The sequence below is a fragment of the Capra hircus genome, chromosome 10 (genome assembly GCF_001704415.2).
Source record: "Capra hircus breed San Clemente chromosome 10, ASM170441v1, whole genome shotgun sequence".
Classification (NCBI taxonomy): Eukaryota; Metazoa; Chordata; class Mammalia; order Artiodactyla; family Bovidae; genus Capra; species Capra hircus.
Genome location: NC_030817.1, coordinates 66,129,024 through 66,148,835, shown reverse-complemented (window position 1 = coordinate 66,148,835; position 19,812 = coordinate 66,129,024). Strand labels below are relative to the sequence as shown.

Sequence of the window (19,812 nt, the reverse complement as noted above, 5' to 3'; positions counted from 1 at the left end):
AATTAACTCATTTCAATACCCATTCCAAGGTTTGTCCTTACCTTTCCAGGGAGGAAGGCCTGAGCAGGTATAGCAAAGAGCTCTTTTTTGGTTGCCTGCCTTGGGCAAGTTCCTGATATAAGAAAAAGAAATTGCCCTGAGTTTCCTCATGGCAGTCAGGATGACACCAGCTCCCAGCCTGCTTGTGCCTCCAACATTGCCCATCCATTGACTGCCACACAGCTGTGAGCTGCATATTCCCTCTTCTCACTTCCCTTCCCGCCTTTCCAGTTCTAACAGGTCCTTGTTGCCTCTCTCCACTCTGGTTTTGCCCCTAGGCCCCTCTCTGAGGATACTACCTTCCCAGCTCCCCCGCTAACCAGGGGAGCTCTGAAGGAGGGATAGAAATGAGTGCAGGTGTCTCTGGTCCTTCAAGCCCTCAAGTACACCCCTTACACAAACACTGAGGCTCCTCCAAACCTCTGTGCCCCAGAGAAGGTAGCCATGTGTCTTCCCAGGTTCTCCAGAGGACTTGAGTATTCAGACTCCTCTATTTCCTTCTTTCTCTTACTCCTTCATGTCTTCCGTTTTTCTTCCCTCCTCCCACTCTTTCTTCCACTCAATCTTTCTTCCCTAGGGGTTTTCCCTTTTCTTCTTTGCTGAAGGCGCCCACTGTCTCTCCTCCTTTTCTCTCCTCCTAGGCCATTCTCAAATTCTGGATGAAGGGAGATAAGGAAAGGAGATGAGAGTTCCTTTCTGTCTTCATCAGCTCAGAGGCCATCCTTCTGAGGGCTGTATCCCCACAGGTCCCCCAGTAATCTCTAGGCATCAGAATCCCCAGTGAGGGATTCTCTCTCATGGCATTTGGAGAAAAAACAGGAAATGTTGTGAAATGCTGAGTTCTACACAAAGCAGCCTTTGCAGCTCAGTTGACCACTAACACGCAAAGTGGCCAAAAGACCTACCACAACGATGCTACCGATGAGCACGCTGTGGTGTATGAGGTCCTTCTCCAACATCAGCGCTGTCTTCCCAGTTTCACAGCCACAACTCTGTGGGTCAGGTGAGGTTTACCTACATCTACAAGTAAGAAAATGGACTTAGAACAGTGACTAGACTGCCTAAAATCACATCTGGAGTGTGGTGAATCTGAGGCTGGCTCTTTCTCCCACCCACACTAAAATCATTCTTACCATTTCGAGATATCACATCTTTCATTTTATTCTCACAGCAATCCTGTGAGGCGGACAACAACCCTGTCAAGAAAAATCACTTCAAGGAAGAGGAATGACTTACTTCCAGCCCCACAGTAACTCTAAGCCCTGAACTCCAAAAGGAAAGGAGGAAGAAGGGCTCGCCGCCCCCACCCCAGCCTCCGCCAGCCAGCAGCCTGGGATGCTGCCCGGTTCTCCGCCAGGAAAACGTGGAGAGATCCAGGCTCCGCCCCCTGACCTTGTACTCTGCCAGCCTCGAGGAAAGGGAGTGGGGAAAGCCTCAGCTGGTTCCCAAGACACAGTCCCCACTTGGGCACACGCCCTGGGGTGAGGCTTCCTAGGGAAGCCGAAGGCCTCGAACTCCGCGCCGAAGAAGGGGGAAAAGCCCCCAAGACCAGGACGCCTTAGCCCAGAATGGGTGGAACGAGGAAAGGAGCCCGAGGGGACCGGGTGCGAGAGCCAAAGCTGGACCAGCTCCACCCCCGCGGGGTCAGGGCCCTTGGAATTGCCCTGGAGGAATTCCTGGAGGAATCCCTGTGGAGTTGGGGTGCCGAGCGCGGCGTGGGGCTGAGCAATCCTTCCGGCCTTCCCCAGCGAAGGTGGGCACTGAGAGGCCGCGAGGGCCAGTCCCGGGTTTTCTGTATATCCAGGAGGCCTGGGCTTCCCGGCCACCCCCGGAGCCACAGGGAGCCTTCCCGGCTGGGCAGGAGCCCAGGAAGGCCCGCGCTTTCTCTGAAAGTGAAAGGAGTGGGCGGGGGGCGCGGCCGAGGCGGGGCCCAGGCGGGCTGCGACGCAGGCTCCGCCTCGGGGCAGTCTCGAGCCGGGGGCGCCGAGCGTCTCCAGTGCCCGCCGCGCCGCGGGCTGGTGGGCTCCGCCGCGGCTCTGTTACCGGGAAATGACCCTGCCCGGGGGCCCGACGGGCATGGCGCGGCCGGCAGGCGCGGGGTCCTGCAGCCCTGGGCTGGAGCGGGCTCCGCGCCGGAGCGTCGGGGAGCTGCGCCTGCTTTTCGAGGCGCGCTGCGCTGCGGTCGCTGCCGCCGCCGCCGCCGGGCAGCCCCGGGCTCGCGGGGCCAAGCGGCGCGGGGGACAGGTCCCCAACGGGCTTCCGCGGGCTCCCCCTGCCCCAGTGATCCCGCAGCTGACTGTGACGGCCGAGGAGCCGGACGTGCCCCCGGCCAGCCCCGGGCCGCCCGAGCCGGAGGGTAGCTGGCTCCCGGCTGTGGGTTCGTCGCACCTGCAGCAGCCGCGCCGCCTCTCCACCTCGTCGCTTTCCTCCACTGGCTCCTCGTCGCTGCCCGAGGATTCGGAGGACGATCTTCTGAGCGACAGCGAGAGCCGGAGCCGCGGCAACGTGCAGCTGGAAGCGGGCGAGGACATGGGTCAGGTACGGGCCGCGGGGCGGGGCCGGAGCGAGGACCTGCTTGGAGCTCGCTGCGGACCAACTCCCGCCCTAAGCTCCCTCCCCCGAGAGTCCCCTTCTCCCTCTTTAGGCAGTGGGGTCGGTGGGAGGCGCCGGGACAGTTTTTACTCCAGTTCTACAGGCGAGTAGGGGCCCTGGGGGCGTCTAAGAGAGTGAGAAATCCCCGAGACCGGCCATGGGGACCGGTGGGGCGGTAGGGCAGCGTGACTTGCCGGCCGTGAGATGGCTGGAGGGATCGGAGGGGCTTAGCGTTGCCCGGCGAACTCTCGCTGAGACGGGAGGACGAGCCTCCCTCTCTGCCGCCCCCTCTCCCTCGCCGCCGCCCCACCCCCGCCGTTGCCACGGTTTCCCTCTCCTGAGTGGGAGTGGAGCCGAGCTCCAGGCTCCGCTCGCGAACTGCCGCCGTCTGCTCCGGCACCAGGCTTGGACGCGGGCAAGGGAGGGGCGCGGGACAGCGAGCTTAGGCAGGGGGCGGAACGCTGCCCCCCTCCGCTTTGCTGCTCCTAATTCTGGCCGGGGAGGGTGGGGGAGGTAAACTGAGGCTGAGAGGGTGGGACCAGTCTGCCAATCTCCGCCCCCGGTAGCCTGGCTGTTCTGGGGCCAGGTTTGACCCTTTGATAACCCAGGCTAGGGTGCGGTGCAGTCATTCCCCGTGCCTGCCCCTCCGGGTCGTGCCGCGCCCAGGATAGCCGTCCTGTCCCCCTTGTTTTAATCAAGGCCAAATACTTTAAATAACTATCCGCGGTCAACGAGAAGGAGTTGCTCTAGATCCACGTTATGCAAGTGTCCCTGGAGTGGAGGGAGAGGCGAAGGGCGCCCTCCGGCTCTGGTGGCTCGGGGCTTGCCCAGAAGGGCGGTGAGAGCCGCGGACGTGCGCCGGGGCGGCCGGGCCTGCGGGACCTAGGCTCCCCCCCGCGCTCGGATTGGACGAGGCGCGAGAGTCACTGTAATGGCTTGCAGTGGCTCCGTGATTCAGTTACCCCTGAGACTTGCATTATCCTCAGGGGGACGTGGTTTGTGACACAGAAGGGAAAAGGAAAAAGTCTCATAGAGCAGGAACCCATCCCGACACCAGGCAGAGGGCGCGGGGAGTCCCTCTCTCCTCCCTAGGGGCAAGGGTACCCCTGACCCCTGACATTTCTGGTGTAACCCTGTTCCCTGAAAGGAGGCGGTTCCGCCCGAGGGTTTCATGAGGCGGTGATGAGGGGCAGTGAGAGGACTCCTCCCTCCCCACCCCCGAAAATCCGGAGCAGTAACTGTGGGCCCAACGCTCCCCCCGTTCAAATCTTTGAGAGCTGAGAGGCGGGCGCTGGAGGCAGGGAGCCACGAGGGCAGCCCCCGGCTTCGCTCGTCCCTAAAGGCGGAGGAGGACCTGCGGCTCAGGACTGCTTACACGTAGGCAGGCCAGCTGGGGTCAAGATTGCGGGGACCAGTCGCAGCTGTGCCCTGGGCGTCTTCGGCCGGCCTCTCCCACTCTGGGCCTCCCCGTCACCCGGCGCGGCAGGAGCTGGAGCAGATGGCCGTGGAGGGCCCTTCCAGCTCCAAGGCTGCGAGTACCAGGCCTTCCCAACCCCCAGCCCGCCGGGACCTCCCCGAAGGCAAACAGCCACGGCGGTGGCAGATAAGCCAGGGGCTGTTGACAGAGGCCGCCTGCGTCCGCGTGGAAGGGCCCGGCTCGGACTTTGCCTCGCGAAGCGGCACAGCGCGCCCGCCTAGGCTGGCTTTAGGGCTTCCCCAGGCAGGAAGCAGAGCCCATGGGCTGGCTGGCCGTGAAGGATGCACCTGGGAGAAGGGTACTGCGGCAGCACTCCTCAACTCTCAGCTCTCCAGCCCCTTACAACTCCCGCCTGGGTGGATAATGTGAATAGCGGGAAGCCTTTGCGAGGCTTGCATACATCCTTCATCTTTTCTTTCTAGAAGCCGCACACTGTGCGCCCAGAGTCTGGAGCTGGGCTCCCCCTCAAGGTAGTTGGGACTGGGCAGCCTGCCTCCTTCCTGCCTCCTTTCCTACGGTAGAGGGAAGAGTCATGGGGAAGAAAAACCATTCAGGCCAAGAGAGGAGTTGGGGGGCCTGTCCCCAAGGGCAGCTGGCATGACATTCTTAGGCCTTGTCTGCCTCTTAAAACAATTTTGGGGGTGTTGCTCTAGCAGAAGAGAGGTTGTTTGACTCTTGTTCATTTGGTTCTCTTCTCTCAGTGCTCCAGGATGGGTAAGGAGACCTGGATGCCATCCTGTCCTGGGCCCAGAACTCCCACACTTCACTTTTCACTAATTATAGAGCAGAATTTAGGTTAACAGACTTCCTTTTTAAAAAGCAAATGCCCCTGGGAGGGTGAAGTCATGGGTCACTTATACCTTGGTGCAAATCATTTTATAAATTTAAACTGATTGTTCTCACCACCATCACCAGGAGTGCTTATTTGATAAAGTATTGGGAACATGGAAAGGAGGTTGGGCTGGTAGAGAGCTTTAGCCAGAGTCTGGATGGCTGTAGGTAGGGCATGGAAGTCAGGAAGAGGGGAGATGAATACCAAAGACAAAGAAAGTAAAGGGCTTCTGGCAGAAGATACACAGAGTGTCTGGTGTGATACAAGAAGCCGGAGTCCTCAGGGCTTCTAAATAGAGCTCAGACAAAGGAGGGTCTCAGGCTAGTATTCAGCTAAGCTCTGCCCAGAGAGAGATGCTTCCTGTCCAGCCTCATGGGTGAAGAATTATCAGAGGGTCCTCTTGTGACTTCATCAAAGACTCTCACATGGTCAGCTCTCCTGAGCTTTTTGTCCCAAGGTGTCTGGGTAGCCTCTTGCTGTGAGATGCTTTCTCAGTCTTCTATTTGCCTGGGCCAGGCAATGGGGTTTTAACCCTTTTTTCAGCCAGGTTTCACTCTGTAACATAATAAATCTGCTTTCTGATATTCACACAATAAAAGCTTTACCTGCTCAAAAATATCTTCCCTGCTGTTGTTCATGTGCCAAAATCCCCACCCACTCGCCAAAGAATGATTCCCCAAGAACCATTCTGGATATATGCATCTTTTATGCATTATGTTCCCTGGGGGAGGTAGCTCCCTCGATGAAGATGGCAGAATTCCATGATGCTTGCATCAACTCCTTCCATATCCGACCCTATCCATTACTGGCAGAGGAACTAAATCCTGTCATTACCAACGAACCTCAAAAGGTAGCTGGGAGGGCTCAAATGGCATAACAGGTTTGAAAGCCTTCTGTAACCCACATGGCTGGAAACAACCTTAGTCTTTGCTGCTCTTTGCTGATATGATCTCACAAAACTGGGGTGGGGAGAGTGGAGAGATAACCAGATGTTATCTCAGTCTGGGAGCAAGTCAATGCTATATTATCACACATCACTCAAGAGATAGTAGCTCAGGCCTGCAGGTACTAAATCCTCTTCTACCAGGTCCACCTTTCACCTTCCAGCCTCACTCACTGCTCCTACATGATTGCAGAAGCAAGGATGATGCAGTTCTCCCATCTCACCTAACCCAAGGCTGATTCCATCTTCTACTGGGGTGGCTATGGAACTAGATGAACCCTATAATGAAGTCCTTCCTGGCCCGACTGTCCCCCCAAATTCTGCCAGTAAGTCCCTAAAGCTTCCTGAAGCCCCACCGCTAAACCCATCCCTTTGGATAAACTAAAGGTGTCCAGCCAACAAAGAGGGGTCCCTAGGCAGATCTCAGTGTTTCCCCAGAGATCAAAACACACCACCTTGTGGCTGCAAATTGCTTCATCTTATACAAAACTCTTTTTCATGCAGGGTCCATTTGACCTCTGGAACCTGCTGGGACAATTGGACCATGGGGGTGGGTTTTGAACTTGAGCTTAGGGCAGAGACTGGGAGGCCAGCTGGAAGCAGGGATAGCAGGAATGTTACTCTTTGAACTTTGATTGCCTTCTGTAAAATGGCAATAGTTACCATCTCAGGCAGCATCATGAATTTCAAACTGAGTGTGGGGGAAGAGGGTATAGGATGTGCCACTCAATGTACCTGGCACATACATCCTCCTGGAATTTTATTTGAGGATTTGGAGGTGGGAGAGTTTTATAATAAAACTTGGATTTATTATGCAGCATAATGCAAACCTTGTATGTATTTAAAGAGTGAAAAAGGGAGTTTCGAAAGAGATGTCATGCTTCTAGTGGGCTGCTTCTGGCTACACCCCCAGATCCCTGGGGATTGGACACGTGATCACACCCTACTGTGCTATGTAAGGACTTCGGGAAGAAAGCAGGAGCAATGCTGTCTGTTGGAGATGAGAAGCCTGGCGTGCAGTGGGCGGTCAGTAAATGGTGGCTCGTGTTATGGCAACAGCTAGGTCCAGAGGAAACAGGCTCACACAGATGAAATTCTCACTTGAGTTCACTCAGCTAAAAAGTGACAGAGCCAAGACTGGAAGCAACTTCGGACTCCTCCCTCCAGTACTCTGTCACTGACTCTCATCTCCTCCCCATGAAAAGTGGTTTTATAGTCAGCAGCCTCCTCTGCTTAAGCCTCCACCCTAGTTCTCCCTCTCACTCTGGTGGATTGAGTGAGAACTGGATTCTTGGGTTCCAGCCCTGTGGAGGCACACATGTCATTCCTCTAAAAGACAGGCACCCTGGGAGGAGGCAGCAGACACACTCTTTAGATGAGCAAACCTGTGCGCTCCAGTGGGTAGACACAGGAGTGATGAGCTTGGCGTGGGAAGAGGAAAGGTTCAGAGTATCAGATGATCTCAGACTAGACGCAACGGTCAAAAGGCAAAAGGTACACCAAAATCTCAATTTCCCTCTCAGTTTCATCTAAGATGACAGACCCTCCTCTCTGTACTCCATTTTCAAAACCCAGGTTTCTGGGTCCAGGTTGGGGCACCCTGGCCTTGTCAACTGGTAGGGAGTGAGATGGCATCCAAGGATAGGAAGAGGGCCTTCGGGAGCACCAGGCCATTCTTTCTTCAGGCTCTACGAGGTTGGCCTCCCTGCCCTGGGCCTGTGTAATGATTTGTTTCCATGTTTGTCTTTCTCCCTAAATGAGAGGAACCAATGGTCCCAAGTATTAAATGATAATCCAGATTTGTGCAGGTAGTGGTCCATGCCAAGGGGTGGTGGGGGGTGTCACACTCAAGTCTCATTTACTACTACTCACAACAACCTGGTGGGAGTGGTTATTTCCCCATTTACAGATTAAGAAACTGAACTCAGAGGCTTCTCAGGCCCCAGAATATCCCGAGGCACTGATAAAAGTGCAATGCTCAGAGTTTCCCTGTGGTAGACCTGAAAATCTGCATTTTTTTTTTAACATCACGAGACTGTCTTCCTTACAAAAGTCCTAAAACCTCTACAGAGCAGTTCAGTAACCTGTCCATGCAGCTGTGGAGCAGCAGAACTGAGCTTTCTGACGCTAAGGCTGAGGCTCTTTTCAGCACACTGGATATCTGTCATCTCCAGGCGCTTGTCTCAGGGTCCGCCACACAGGCTCACGATAAACTTCCCCTGAGTGAATCAGCCGTTGAAGCTCCACGCATGAGCTGCTTAGGGTAGGGTGGGACGGGGCGAGACCATGTTCCAGAGGAAGGATGGCTTTACTGCTGAGACACTGACTGGCAGACCCGGGTCGTGTCGCTTTCAGAAAAGCCACTGGCAGAAGATCCGGACCATGGTGAACCTGCCGGTCATGAGCCCTTTCAAGAAGCGCTACGCCTGGGTGCAGCTGGCGGGGCACACGGGTGAGCACAGGGCAGTGGCGGGTGCCGGGGGAGGAGGCCGGGAGGAAGGGACTTAGGCGGCGCTAACCAGGGTCTGCTCTCAGGGAGTTTCAAGGCAGCGGGCACCAGCGGACTGATCCTCAAGCGCAGCTCGGAGCCGGAGCGCTACTGCCTGGCGCGGCTCATGGCGGATGCGCTACGAGGCTGCGTGCCCGCCTTCCACGGCGTGGTGGAGCGCGACGGCGAGAGCTACCTGCAGTTGCAGGACTTGCTCGACGGCTTCGATGGGCCTTGCGTACTGGACTGCAAGATGGGCGTCAGGTATGCGTGCCCTGCGGGGCGGCTGGAAACCAGTAAAGGGCCCAGGGCGGGAACCCAAGGCAGTGCTCGACTAGGTCCGGGTGTGCGCCCGCTCACGCCGCGCGGCTGCCTGCGCCTCTGTAGGACTTACCTGGAAGAGGAGCTGACCAAAGCCCGCGAGCGGCCCAAGCTGCGGAAGGACATGTACAAGAAGATGCTGGCGGTAGACCCTGAGGCACCTACCGAGGAAGAGCACGCGCAGCGCGCGGTCACCAAGCCGCGCTACATGCAGTGGCGAGAAGGCATCAGCTCCAGCACCACTCTCGGCTTCCGCATCGAGGGCATCAAGGTGGGCCAGGACCGCGTCGCTTTGTACTTCCCGGGCCCTTCCTCCGCCCCAGCCCCACTGTGCGGTGTCTGTCCTCCGTGTTGACCTCCCACCCCGACTGCCCCCGGAAGAGGCACCTTCTGGCGGCCGTCTCGCTGTCCCTGGCATTCAACGTCCCGGGAGGTATCCCTGCGCTAGCCAGATCCTCTCCCTTTGGGCGCACACGTGGCCCCTGACGATTTCTGCCACCTTCTACAGAAAGCCGACGGCTCCTGCAGTACCGACTTCAAGACCACACGAAGCCGGGAGCAGGTGATCCGCGTCTTTGAGGAATTTGTGCAAGGGGATGCGGAAGTGCTGGTGAGCGTGCGATCCCAAAACCCTGAGATGCTGGGGAGCCTGATACCGAGGGGTGCCCCCAGGTCAGGTCATCTGACGCAACAGCCTTCCCTACGTGACCCCCATCCCAGTGTTTATCGCACTGCGCTGTTATTGCTTACAACAATTCTGGGCTGCGTGCCACGTGGGGGCCTGCGCCTTCCTCACCATGGTGTTTGCCAAGCCAAGCATGCATCGCAGAGTTCTTCATAATCTCACAATCGCAGAGGTTCAGTTGGTATTTAATTTGTCCTCCTCTTCTCCACCCTCTCCAGAGGAGGTATCTGAACCGCCTGCAGCAGATCCGGGACACTCTGGAGGTCTCTGAGTTCTTTAGGAGGCACGAGGTAAGAGGGGCAGGCTCACATGTCTGTGGTCTGTGAGGGACGAGGGTGGAGGGCTCCTCCACCGTGGCCTGACGGTGGGGGACTCGACAGGTGATCGGCAGCTCGCTCCTCTTCGTGCATGATCACTGCCATCGCGCCGGTGTGTGGCTCATCGATTTTGGCAAGACCACGCCCCTCCCTGACGGCCAGACCCTGGACCACCGGCGGCCCTGGGAAGAGGGCAACCGAGAGGACGGCTACTTGCTGGGGCTGGACAATCTCATTGGCATCCTGGCCAGCCTAGCCGAGAGATGAGGCTGGGCCCCTGTCCCTGCTGACCTGAGGGTCTAACAGATGGAGCTGCGCCTGCGTCCCCACCATGCATGCAGGCAAGAGAGACTGAAACCTCACGATGCAGAGCAGTGTATACCGCCATGTAGGGACAAGTGCCAACCACTGTGGGACACACTGCACGCGCAGGGCCTGGCCCCCTACAAGCCCCAGTGTTCCTAGAGCTGGCGACAGGAATTAAGCAGGGGAGGGAGGAGGAGAGCTGGGTAAGTGGCTTCTTCATCCCAGCTCTTCTGAGGGGGCTCCATACCTCTCCAGAGAATCCAGATAAAGAACTTTGTTTCACAGGCACTAGATCTACTGGTCTGAATTCCCACACTACAATGGACTCCCCTTCCCAATAAAACTCAAAGACACCAGCTTTGCCTCTGGTCTTATCCCCTCCTTCCCTCTGGTCCCTTCTTTCTTGGTTCCCTAGCATCTCTCAGATCACTGTGGTCTATGAGAAGAGCTCTTTTTTAGAGGCATGTGTAGCGTTGGGGGCTGCCCAGGTGGAGTATGCTAATGGGGTAAGGGCAATCCAGGGAAGGCTTCCTGCAAGAGGCAATTTCAATTCCCCACCTACACCTGTGGGTGGGGGTGGCCTCTAGCCCCACATATCAAAGGCTGGGAGTGGCCAGGCTCTTGCCCAGGAGGCCTGAGACTGGTTTCCAGGATGGAGAGTTCAGTGGTGCCAGGCCAGCCCTGAGACAGGCCCAGACATGCAGCACAGACTGCGGGAGACAGAGGCTACGTGGGACACAAGCCGCCTGGAAGCCTGGGGAGGAGTGCAGGGAGGAACTGTCACCATCAGTGCCAGAGTCCTCACCGTTAGGACCCTGTGGCACCCAGGAGCCACAGGTGAGATTCCAAGGTTGGTTACTCCTGGATTCGGGGGGCTTGAGGCCAAAAGGCATCTGGGGACCAAGGAGGCTCCCTCCCCAGTTCTTCAAGCTCCCTAGACTCAGTTCCTGGGCCTGTGGAGATCTTAGGCCCACCAAAGACAGGCTCCCCAGCCCCTTCCTGCTCCATGATGGGTTAATTCAATTGAAAGGGGTGAATTCAGCACAACAGGGTTCTTTAATAGGAAGGTCGGGGAGTAGGAGCTCACAGTGTTGTTTTATGGTTTCCCTCCTGGTCCCCAAGTCCAGGATGGTTGGGACAGGTCAGATGGCACACCTGAGTGCTGTACTGAAGATGCTCCAAGATGCTGGCAAAACGAGGGCAAAGTTCAGCTGATGCTGTCAACACTGAGTCATGATACAGTACCTGGGGAGAGGAGTTCATTGCCAACCCTGGCAGTGAAAAACCTCCCCCTCAAGACAACACTCCACACTCACACTGAGTCATTCACCCCCACTCCCCTGCCCCATGACACAGTCGGCACCTCCTGACTGGTGCACCCAGGGCAGGGCATATAGCCCAGTGAGATCTCCCAGAGCAGCATTTAAAGACCTGCATCACACATGGTGGGAACTGAGTGCAGGGGAACCCATCAGGAACAGTTTCCTTTTCCCTTACATGAGGTGACCCAAGGTAGTGGAGTGCATGTTATCACCAGGAGTCTGTCTTGGATGTAAAGATGCCCTCCAGGGAGGCTTCTGGGGGCCCCCTGCAGAGCCTGGGCCCCTCTTGTGGTAATAACTGGCCCTACAGGAGGGAGGAAGGGAGCGATGAGCTGTTCAAATGGTCCAAAGGCGCTGGTAAACTCCCTTGGAGGACCACATGCCCAGGTCCTACACCTGTAAATATTGCTTGCATCCAGAAGTCTCCAATCTTGGCCACTTGGCTGGATCCAGTGCAGCTCAGCAGGCAGTTCCTGGTGGCCCAGCAGAGTCAAGCGAAAATCACTGCCAGAACTCCAGCCTTGATCTTTTCTTTAAAAGTTATGTAAAAGGGCTGTTCCTTGGGGAGGGAGCAGGATGGGAGGTCCCCAGGGCTAGATCACTCCGACCTGTGGATGAAGTGATTTTCTTCCAGGTAGTAGCAAACCTCAGCTATGTCCTGAGCCAGCTGGAGGAGGTCCTGCATGGGCCTGGGTCAGGCAGAACACACATCAGACCATACAGGTTTGGGGACCCGTGAACAGGTCTTTAGGTGAGCCTAGAGGGCTGGAAAACGGTCACACCAGCTGCAGCTGGCTCTGACTCAGGAAACCCTTCATGTCCCCTCCAGACACCAACTCCAGCAGAATTAGGCCAGAGGTAGCCCTGATGCACTCACAGTATTCTGATGTTCTGATGGCCGAACTCACTGAGCCAGTGGTGCATATACCCCATCACCAGCAGGAAGAGAAACCATGCTCTAGGCTCCACAAGGCTGGAGAGGAGCTCTAGGTCCCTAGAGCTGCTACCTCTCAGCCCCAGGGTGAAGAAAAGCTATTTCTGCAGGTGGGTCAGGGTGCCTCCCTCCCACTTGCACCTCTGCCCCTGGCCCTAGGTGCACCCCATGATGAGCGCCTCAGTGAGGAAATCCAGCCCATCCTGTGGACAGCAGAATTCTGGCAGAGTCCAGGGAGGGAGAAGGGCTTCCCTGGTAGCTCAGCTGGTAAAGAATCTGTCCGCAATGCGGTAGACCTGGGTTCGATCCCTGGGTTGGGAAGATCCCCTGGAGAAGGAAAAGGCTACCCACTCCAGTATTCTGGCCTGAAGAATTCCACAGACTATCCATGGGGTCACAAAAAGTCAGACGTGACTGAACAACTTTCACTAGGGAGGAAGACAACAGAGCTCCTGAGAACCCCGGACACTTCTAGAGGGCGAGTTGACCCTATCTCCAGCCATGACTCCTTTCTCAGAGAACCTTCTCTTCCGCTCTCAGTCAGAAGCCCCACCCCTCTCACCTTGACAGTCACCTGCAGAAGGCTGCGGTCCCCAGGAAGGCCAATTACCAGTCCCTCATAGGTTTCTCCAAAGACACCACGGGCCAGGGCTCTGCAGAAAGGCAGATTGGAAGGGAGTGGGTGGTTGGGTCTGGGGAAGCGTCCTTGAGGATCTAGAGCCTCCTTAACCTCCCCTGTCCCCTGCTCACTCTCCATATGCTCAACTGGCCCTCTCTGAAGGTCTGAGCTCTCTGCATCATGGCATGTCCCCAAGGACAAGCTCTGCAGGGGTGATGGTGACTAGGGCACAGTCAGGGCAGAAGAAAGGGCAGGTGTGGGGTAAGGTGGTGGGGTGGGATTCTGTGCTAAGTCTTCCCTTGGGTCCCTTCAGACGCTCTGGGGTAAAGACAATCCTTATGCCAAAGGAATCATATTTAGGGTCCCTACCATCCCAGAACTGGGGATGACAGCTGACTTTGCCAGGTTACTTCCCCTTTCAGGGCTTCTCTGACTTCCATCTCCTCTATACAAGGGGTTTGGATGAGATGCTCACTGGGATCCATAATTCACCACAGCAGGGAGCAGGATGGAGGCTGGGGATTCAGAGTGCATAGGCTCTCAGAAGGAGGGAGAGGATTCAGCTGAGCAGAATTGGCTGAGGAAACCTCCATAAGCCCTGGGGGGCAGCATACAGGACTGGCCTGGGCCAAGCCTCACCTGGAAGTAGTAGGGGTTGGGGATTGTCCTCATGGTGGAGATGTGAAGCTTGATGATCTGGAGCTCAAGGCCTGGCAGCTTCATCCACCAAGGGTCCTGCCACTTCTTATGGTTCACCAAGGATGGGAGGAACACTGGCATATTCTCTACCTGCCCATCAGGCCCACCCTGACCTGCCCCCCTGCCCAGGACATCTCTCCAGATGCCCATTAAGATAAATGTTGTACTCAGGCCTCCCCAGGTGCTTCTACTCTTTAGAACCCTAGGGGAGTTTTCCACTTCTCTCCTGGGAGTAGAGGTTTGAAATCAACTATGTCTGCCCCTGGAACCCCACAGAAGCCTGTTGGCTCAGTGAAGAAATCAGCCTTGCCTGCTGGGTGCTCTGCACACAGAATCAGGACCCCACACACTGTAGGAAGGCTCAGTGTCAAGAGCACCACCACAGCCATCATCAGAATCAAAAGGCCTGAGGGGGTGGGCAGGTCCTCCAGTGGGAAACTCCTCTCTGTCCCTCTATGCCAACTTTTAGTGATGCCTCAAGACTCAGCTTGAGTGTTCACTTTTCCATGATGCTTTCCTCACTTATTAAATGAATGCAACTACTCCCTCCTCATCACCCCTAAGACACTTTACACCTCCCATGGCAACCGTCACTACAAGATATATGTAGATATCTAGATATAAATGTAGACATATATAGAGACAGTGATCAGTATCTCCCCTACCACACTAGACCACTAGACTACATGCTCCCTGAAGGTAGCGCATGCACTGATACACCTCTAATCCCCTGCCCAATACTCAGCACAGTGCCTGGCGCACAGCAGATATCCTTCCCAGTGCCCTACTGCTCACCCCCTCCCATAGTCCCACAAGTCCAGACCTCAGACACAGGCAGGACATACCCATGCAGGTGACGTCATCCGCAGCCAGCTCCATGCCCTCTGGGCACATGCAGTTGGCCAACTGGAGCTCGGCCTGGCATTGGCAGATCTTCAAAAGGCAAAGGCAGCAATTGAGGTCTAGTCGAATCTCCACCTCTCCGTGACTCTCCATGACAATGAGTAAAAGAACTGATATTGCTGGGTGAGGGTGGGGGCGTATGTACTTTTTCCAGTCTCATGGTTAATTTTAGCCCTGAACTTTGGAATGAGGAGCAATGCCAGGCATTTAGGGAGGGTGGGAGAGTTTGGGGGACTTCTGTCAATCTTGTATGCTTCCTTTTCTGGGATCCTTGAGCTTGCAGGTTGTTGAAGAGAATTCAGAGCAAGAGATATTTTGACAAGCAGACCAAAATGCCCCATTCTGGCATCACAAGTGACAGCCCAGCTCCCAAGTATTCCTGAGTTGTGCAAGACCAGGTAGTTCACAGGGCAGAACTGGTGGTCAGATGGGAGGGACTGAGGAAAAGGGCTAGACTAGGCTAAAAGGTGGGGGATAGGGGCCAATATCTGCCAGAAGCTGCAGGCAGAGCTCACTGTTGGGGTGTATGACAAATACTGCACCCTTCTCATCAGTCCAGGGGATGTCAGTCTTTGAGGCATCACTCCCTGCCAGAAACTGAGATAGAGGGTTTGGCTATGAAATGGGAGAAGGAAGAGGAGCACACAGCTCCTCACAGACAGGAAGCTGGCTTATACAGCAGGGAAGCCGGAGTCTCCCTGTGGAAACCCCAGTATAGCCTTGTCTACACTCACATCACACTAGTGCTGCCGGATGGCAGGTGGGAGCTGAGGGGCCAGAGAGGTGGGAAGAAATAATAGCTGGAATCTGCAAGCCTGGCTCAGGTTGGCTGTTCCTTGTCTGACTGAACCTCTCTAATCCCATGTTCTCAACTATAAAATGGAAGAGGCCCAACCCACACACTCCACTTCTACAACAATGGAGATAATGTGTATAAAGTACTTAGGAACAGTACTGCCCAGACAGGAAGGCTCCGTTTCTTTATAGCAGTGGTTTCCAAACTCTGGAGTACATGAGAATCACCTAGAGACTTGACTAAAACACAGATAATGGGGCCCTCCCCTAAACTTCTGATTCAGGAGGTTGGAGGGAGGCTGAGAATTTGTGTATCTGGCAACTTAGGTGGTGCTAATGGCTCAGCCACCACACTCTGAGAACTGCTGACTTAAACTACCCCTGCCTTTCTGCCTCCCAGCTCAGCTTGCTAATGCAGCCAGCTCTAAGTTCCTGGGACTACTACAGATGAAGGATGCGACATGTTGTGCTGACAAAGATCCTGGATGTAAAAGAAAATCGAGGGAGTCCAGTCTGCACGTGTGCTTTGCAACTTACCCGACCTCTTTTACTGATATTTATTACTCTACCTGCTCTGGCCTGGAAGACGGGCTCAACACATTTCCCAACTGTCTTCCAAGGGACTAGGTCTGTCCTTAAGGGTGTAACCTCACTTCACTCTCGGGTCTGCCTCGCTGCCCTCCCCAAGGGTGCACCTAACTGCTGCCGCCGTCCCCCTCGCAGTCCTGGCCCCGCGGCCTCCGGCGAAGCCGCCGGCTGCCACCCAGCCAAGCTTAGCCCAGACCTCCGCGTTGCCCTGGCTGCCCCGACCCCTTCGCTGACTCGCCGGTGGGGAGTGTAGGGAGCCTGCGAGGTCCAGCCGCTCCCTGCACCTGCAGAGAGACAAGGGGTGGCTGGCCGCGGGGACGGGAAGCACGCCCTCCAGCCCTCGCAGCCCGCTCCCTCACCTGCCGCCCCGCCTCTTCAGCTGCTCCTGGGCGCCACCGAGCGGCTCTCTAGTTTCCGGGCGGTGATCTGGGTACCCCCTCGGTCCTGCCGCTTCAAGTACGCCCGACCGCCTCCTGCGGCCGCCACCAGCAGCGGCTTCGGCTCACCCGTGTGTAGTTACACAGCAGCGACATACAGGGGCTCGCCCTCCAGCCGTCGAATGAGAAGCCGGGCGCTGGGCAAGGGCTCGCGCCCCAGGGACTAAAGATGGGGGCTTGCAGTCAGGTCCCCAGCTTTGGGGACGCCAAAGAGATCCTGTGAGTGCGCGCTTGGTGGGAAGGACCCCAACACCTAGCTCTGGAGGACCGGGGCAGCCTGCGCGGAGGGAAGCACGAACCCGAAAGACGTAGGTGGCGCTCCCACCACCTCCGCCGCCTCCTGCCCAGCGCCACGAGCCTGGGACTCCTTAGATCCCATTCTTCGCCGCCCTCTCCTCAGCGGCACGGAAACTCCCGCGGGGAGTCCGGTGCCGGTGCTGCAATCGGTGGAAGCCCGGGCCCTCCCCTCCCAGTGCTGAGGTCTGAACCCCGAGAAACGCCCCTCCTTCCACCCAGCCCCTGCTCTGGGGCGCTTGAGCCGCTCCGCTTCCTTCCAGACAGGCGTCCTCTCCCAGCTGCCCCCACGAGGATGTAAGGCGGCTCTCCTACAACCAAGGGAGCAGATGGCAGAGACGAAGATTCCACGTGCCAGTGATAGGTGTCTATTGGCACCTTTGCTGCCCGAGGCGCTATGGGCTGAGATCCTGCGGAAAAGCGGGCTCTGAGTCCCTGGCCCTTGACCATTGGTCCTCAGCCTGCCCGCCTAAGGTAGAGATTAGTGATGGAGGAGGTTCCAGAAGTTCTTATCTGAGGGACCTAGGGGATGTAGTGTATTTTGAAGGAATGGGGAGATTAGGTATGCACACCATAAAATTAGATTTTGCACTTATTTCAAGAGGCTTAAAGGAGATGGTGAGGGAGGCTCAAGCCACCTCTTGCAGCAGCCACTGGTTATGAACACACCAATTGGCAGGAACAGGTGCCTGGGTATAGCTAACTTGGTGGCAACTATTGCCACCCCTTCCAGGGTTTGGCTGGAAGAAGGGACAAAGCTGCTTGTCACTGAGGGATACACCAAGACTCAAAATGGAGCACAGGTACCCTTAGTTCCCCAGACCACAGAACCTCAGATTTGCAGCTGCTGCCCACATCTACTCCTGTTTCTGCCAGTATCTGTTCTTTATAGATACTGGCTAGCACCCCATGCCTACCACAACTGCTCAGAGTCCCAGGGGCCCCCACTGTTAGCACCACACTGCTGCTAGTGTGGTCCCCGGCCCACTGTGTGTGCGGGCCCAAGCCAGCTCCTGGCCCTGCAGATGGAGAAGAGCCAACCTGGAAGCAGGGAGGGAGGAAAGCGTCAGGAGCATCTGCCCTAGCCTGAGGGACCCCGCACAGAGTGGAGAGCGGAGGAGAAGGGAGGAAGGAGCTCAGAGCTCACCTGAGGGAATTAGGGGAGAGGCTGGCTCAAAGCTGTTAGGCAGGGTGGTGATGTCCGTGTCCCAGGAGCTTGGAGCCGGTGGCAGCAAGGACGAGGATGGGGGAAATGGTGCCTGGGACCCCAAGCTGGAGCAGAGAATTGCACCTGAAAGGTGACGAGGCAACGGCAGGGTTGGGAGAGGGCACATGTGTTAACAGGATGGCAGATGGAGAGCCTCTCACAGCCACACCTCTACCCCCACCTAACTGGAACATACTAGCACCTGGAAGCTGCCCAAACCAACTCTGGTTGTCAAAGGCCCACTGGGGTGGGGTAGGGGTGATGTGTGCTCACTTTTCCCCAGAGAGCTTTTCCCAGTGGATGACTTGGGCACAGCACCGAGGTCCATCCTGCAGGGCCCCCATTTTTCTCTCCACTTCGTTTGGTGGTTCTGCCCCCATGCCATGCTGAGACCCAGGGCCTGTCCCTCCTTCCCCAGCAGAGATCTGGATCCTGGGATCAGGCACCCACCAATTTCTTTACCTGCACTCCCCCTGCTTTGGCTGCAAGGGTTCAAGCGCTCAAGACCTCTGCAGGAGCCCCTTGGAACCCCGCTTGTCTCAACAGCCACCCCCAAGTCTAGGAAGTTGCCTGTAACATTACAGTCCTCTGACTGCCAGAAGGCACTTACTTAAGACACAGCAGCAGCCGAAGGAAGAGGACTGGCCCACCCACCACAGCCAGAGTTGCAGGCTCAGACTGATGCTTTTAGGAATGTCCTGCCTCTTACTGGAGACCGCTGGGTCCTAAAGCCGACCTGACTGCCCCCCAGCTCAGACCCTGGGATATCAAGCGATCACTTGTACAGTTTTGTTGCCTATGTCAACTCTGTGCACAACTTCCATGATTTGGTGAAAAGCCTGGGCCTGATATCAAAAGACCAGAGTGCCAGAAATTCCCTGGTGACCCGGTGGTTAGGACTTCGTGCTTCCACTGCAGGGGCACGGGCTCAATCCCTGGTCGGGACATTAAGACCTTACATGCTGTGCTGCAGGGGAAAAAAGGCTAGCATCTGTAGTGAACTGGGTTTGGTGAAGAGATCATAACTCAAGGAGTTTCTCTACCACCTGCAAAATATAGGAAGGGAAGTTGTTTTGTAACCACAGGGCACACAATAAGTGAGAGGGCCACGCACCATCAGGTGGTTTTGTGTCTTCTTCATTTTTTTTTTTTGCTCAAAACACCAAGTTTGAAGGCTGAGACCTAATTAAAACATACTGAAAAAAAGAAGTTATAGTAGTTAGCTACTTGGTAATCTCTGAGTGTATAGTGCTGGTTGTAGACACTACAGTGATTAAAAAAAAAAAAATGCCTGGCACCCATGTCTTTTTTTAACTCTTACTATGAGGTCATAGAATTTACTTTACAAGGTCCCTGTAAGCCGATGGTTCTCAAAGTGTGGTTGGTTCTGGACAGCAGCAGCAGATGGGAGTTTGTTAGAAATGCAAATTCTTGGGTTTCACCCTAGACCTACTTTATCAGAAACACTGGCAGTAGGGCCCAGTGATCTGTTTCAACACCACGTCCAAGTGATTTTTTTTTTCACATAAGTTTGAGAACTACTGATGTTTCATAAATATGGGAGTTGCTCAGTAAAACATACCGTTTAATTCTGTGTTCAGCAGGTCCATTTATAGGGGATGGGTTCTTTACCTACTGATGGGACATAGCTCTCACTCTGACCTGTAAACACAATGATTATAATTTCACACAGCAAATGACACTAAGAAAGCTTAGTGTTAGAATTCAGACAAAAGAACCTAGAGGTGCCAAAAGGAAGAGATAAACTGATGAACCAGAGTTTACTTTTTGATCCAATCCTCCCCAGTCTTTGCCTACCACCACTGAAGTCCACAGCAGAAGGGGTGTTGTAGAACCTCACTATATAGAACTCCCCTACCCATATCCTGCCCCAGATCCACCATCAATCAAATTCATATGTTGAAACTGAATCTCCATATTCAGCATATTTGAAGGTGGGGCCACTGGGAAGTGATTAAGTCATGAGGTTTTTACCTTCATGAGTGGAATGGGA

The 19,812-nt window shown here is 55.6% G+C and overlaps 2 protein-coding genes and 1 long non-coding RNA gene across 4 annotated transcripts; 1 reads left to right on the top strand and 2 right to left on the bottom strand.

Annotated features, from left to right (window-relative positions):
- LOC108636994 lies at positions 244–2,516 on the bottom strand. Of its 2 annotated transcripts, none has more exons than XR_001918696.1 (3): positions 2,428–2,516; positions 945–1,059; positions 244–694 (listed from the first exon to the last, which is right to left on the bottom strand). It is a non-coding gene; the product is annotated as an uncharacterized LOC108636994 (long non-coding RNA). The 2 variants fall into 2 exon arrangements; XR_001918697.1 differs by lacking the exon at positions 2,428–2,516 and adding an exon at positions 1,173–1,324.
- Positions 2,025–10,374, top strand: ITPKA (inositol-trisphosphate 3-kinase A). Its single transcript, XM_018054425.1, has 7 exons — positions 2,025–2,577; positions 8,239–8,335; positions 8,419–8,635; positions 8,759–8,963; positions 9,201–9,302; positions 9,596–9,667; positions 9,758–10,374. Exons 1-7 carry the CDS (start codon positions 2,089–2,091, stop codon positions 9,959–9,961), a joined length of 1,386 nt encoding a protein of 461 aa, XP_017909914.1. The 5' UTR covers positions 2,025–2,088; the 3' UTR covers positions 9,962–10,374.
- Positions 11,038–19,408, bottom strand: LTK (leukocyte receptor tyrosine kinase). Its single transcript, XM_018053765.1, is given in 21 exon segments — positions 11,038–11,211; positions 11,214–11,245; positions 11,317–11,425; positions 11,719–11,795; positions 11,922–12,011; positions 12,103–12,246; positions 12,422–12,487; positions 12,820–13,097; positions 13,431–13,812; positions 13,815–14,036; positions 14,323–14,587; positions 14,984–15,092; positions 15,747–15,753; positions 15,926–16,224; positions 16,227–16,369; positions 16,590–16,878; positions 16,880–16,906; positions 16,908–17,060; positions 17,580–17,632; positions 17,739–17,882; positions 19,381–19,408. Coding segments are annotated over 21 exon segments (3,045 nt in total). The 3' UTR covers positions 11,038–11,083.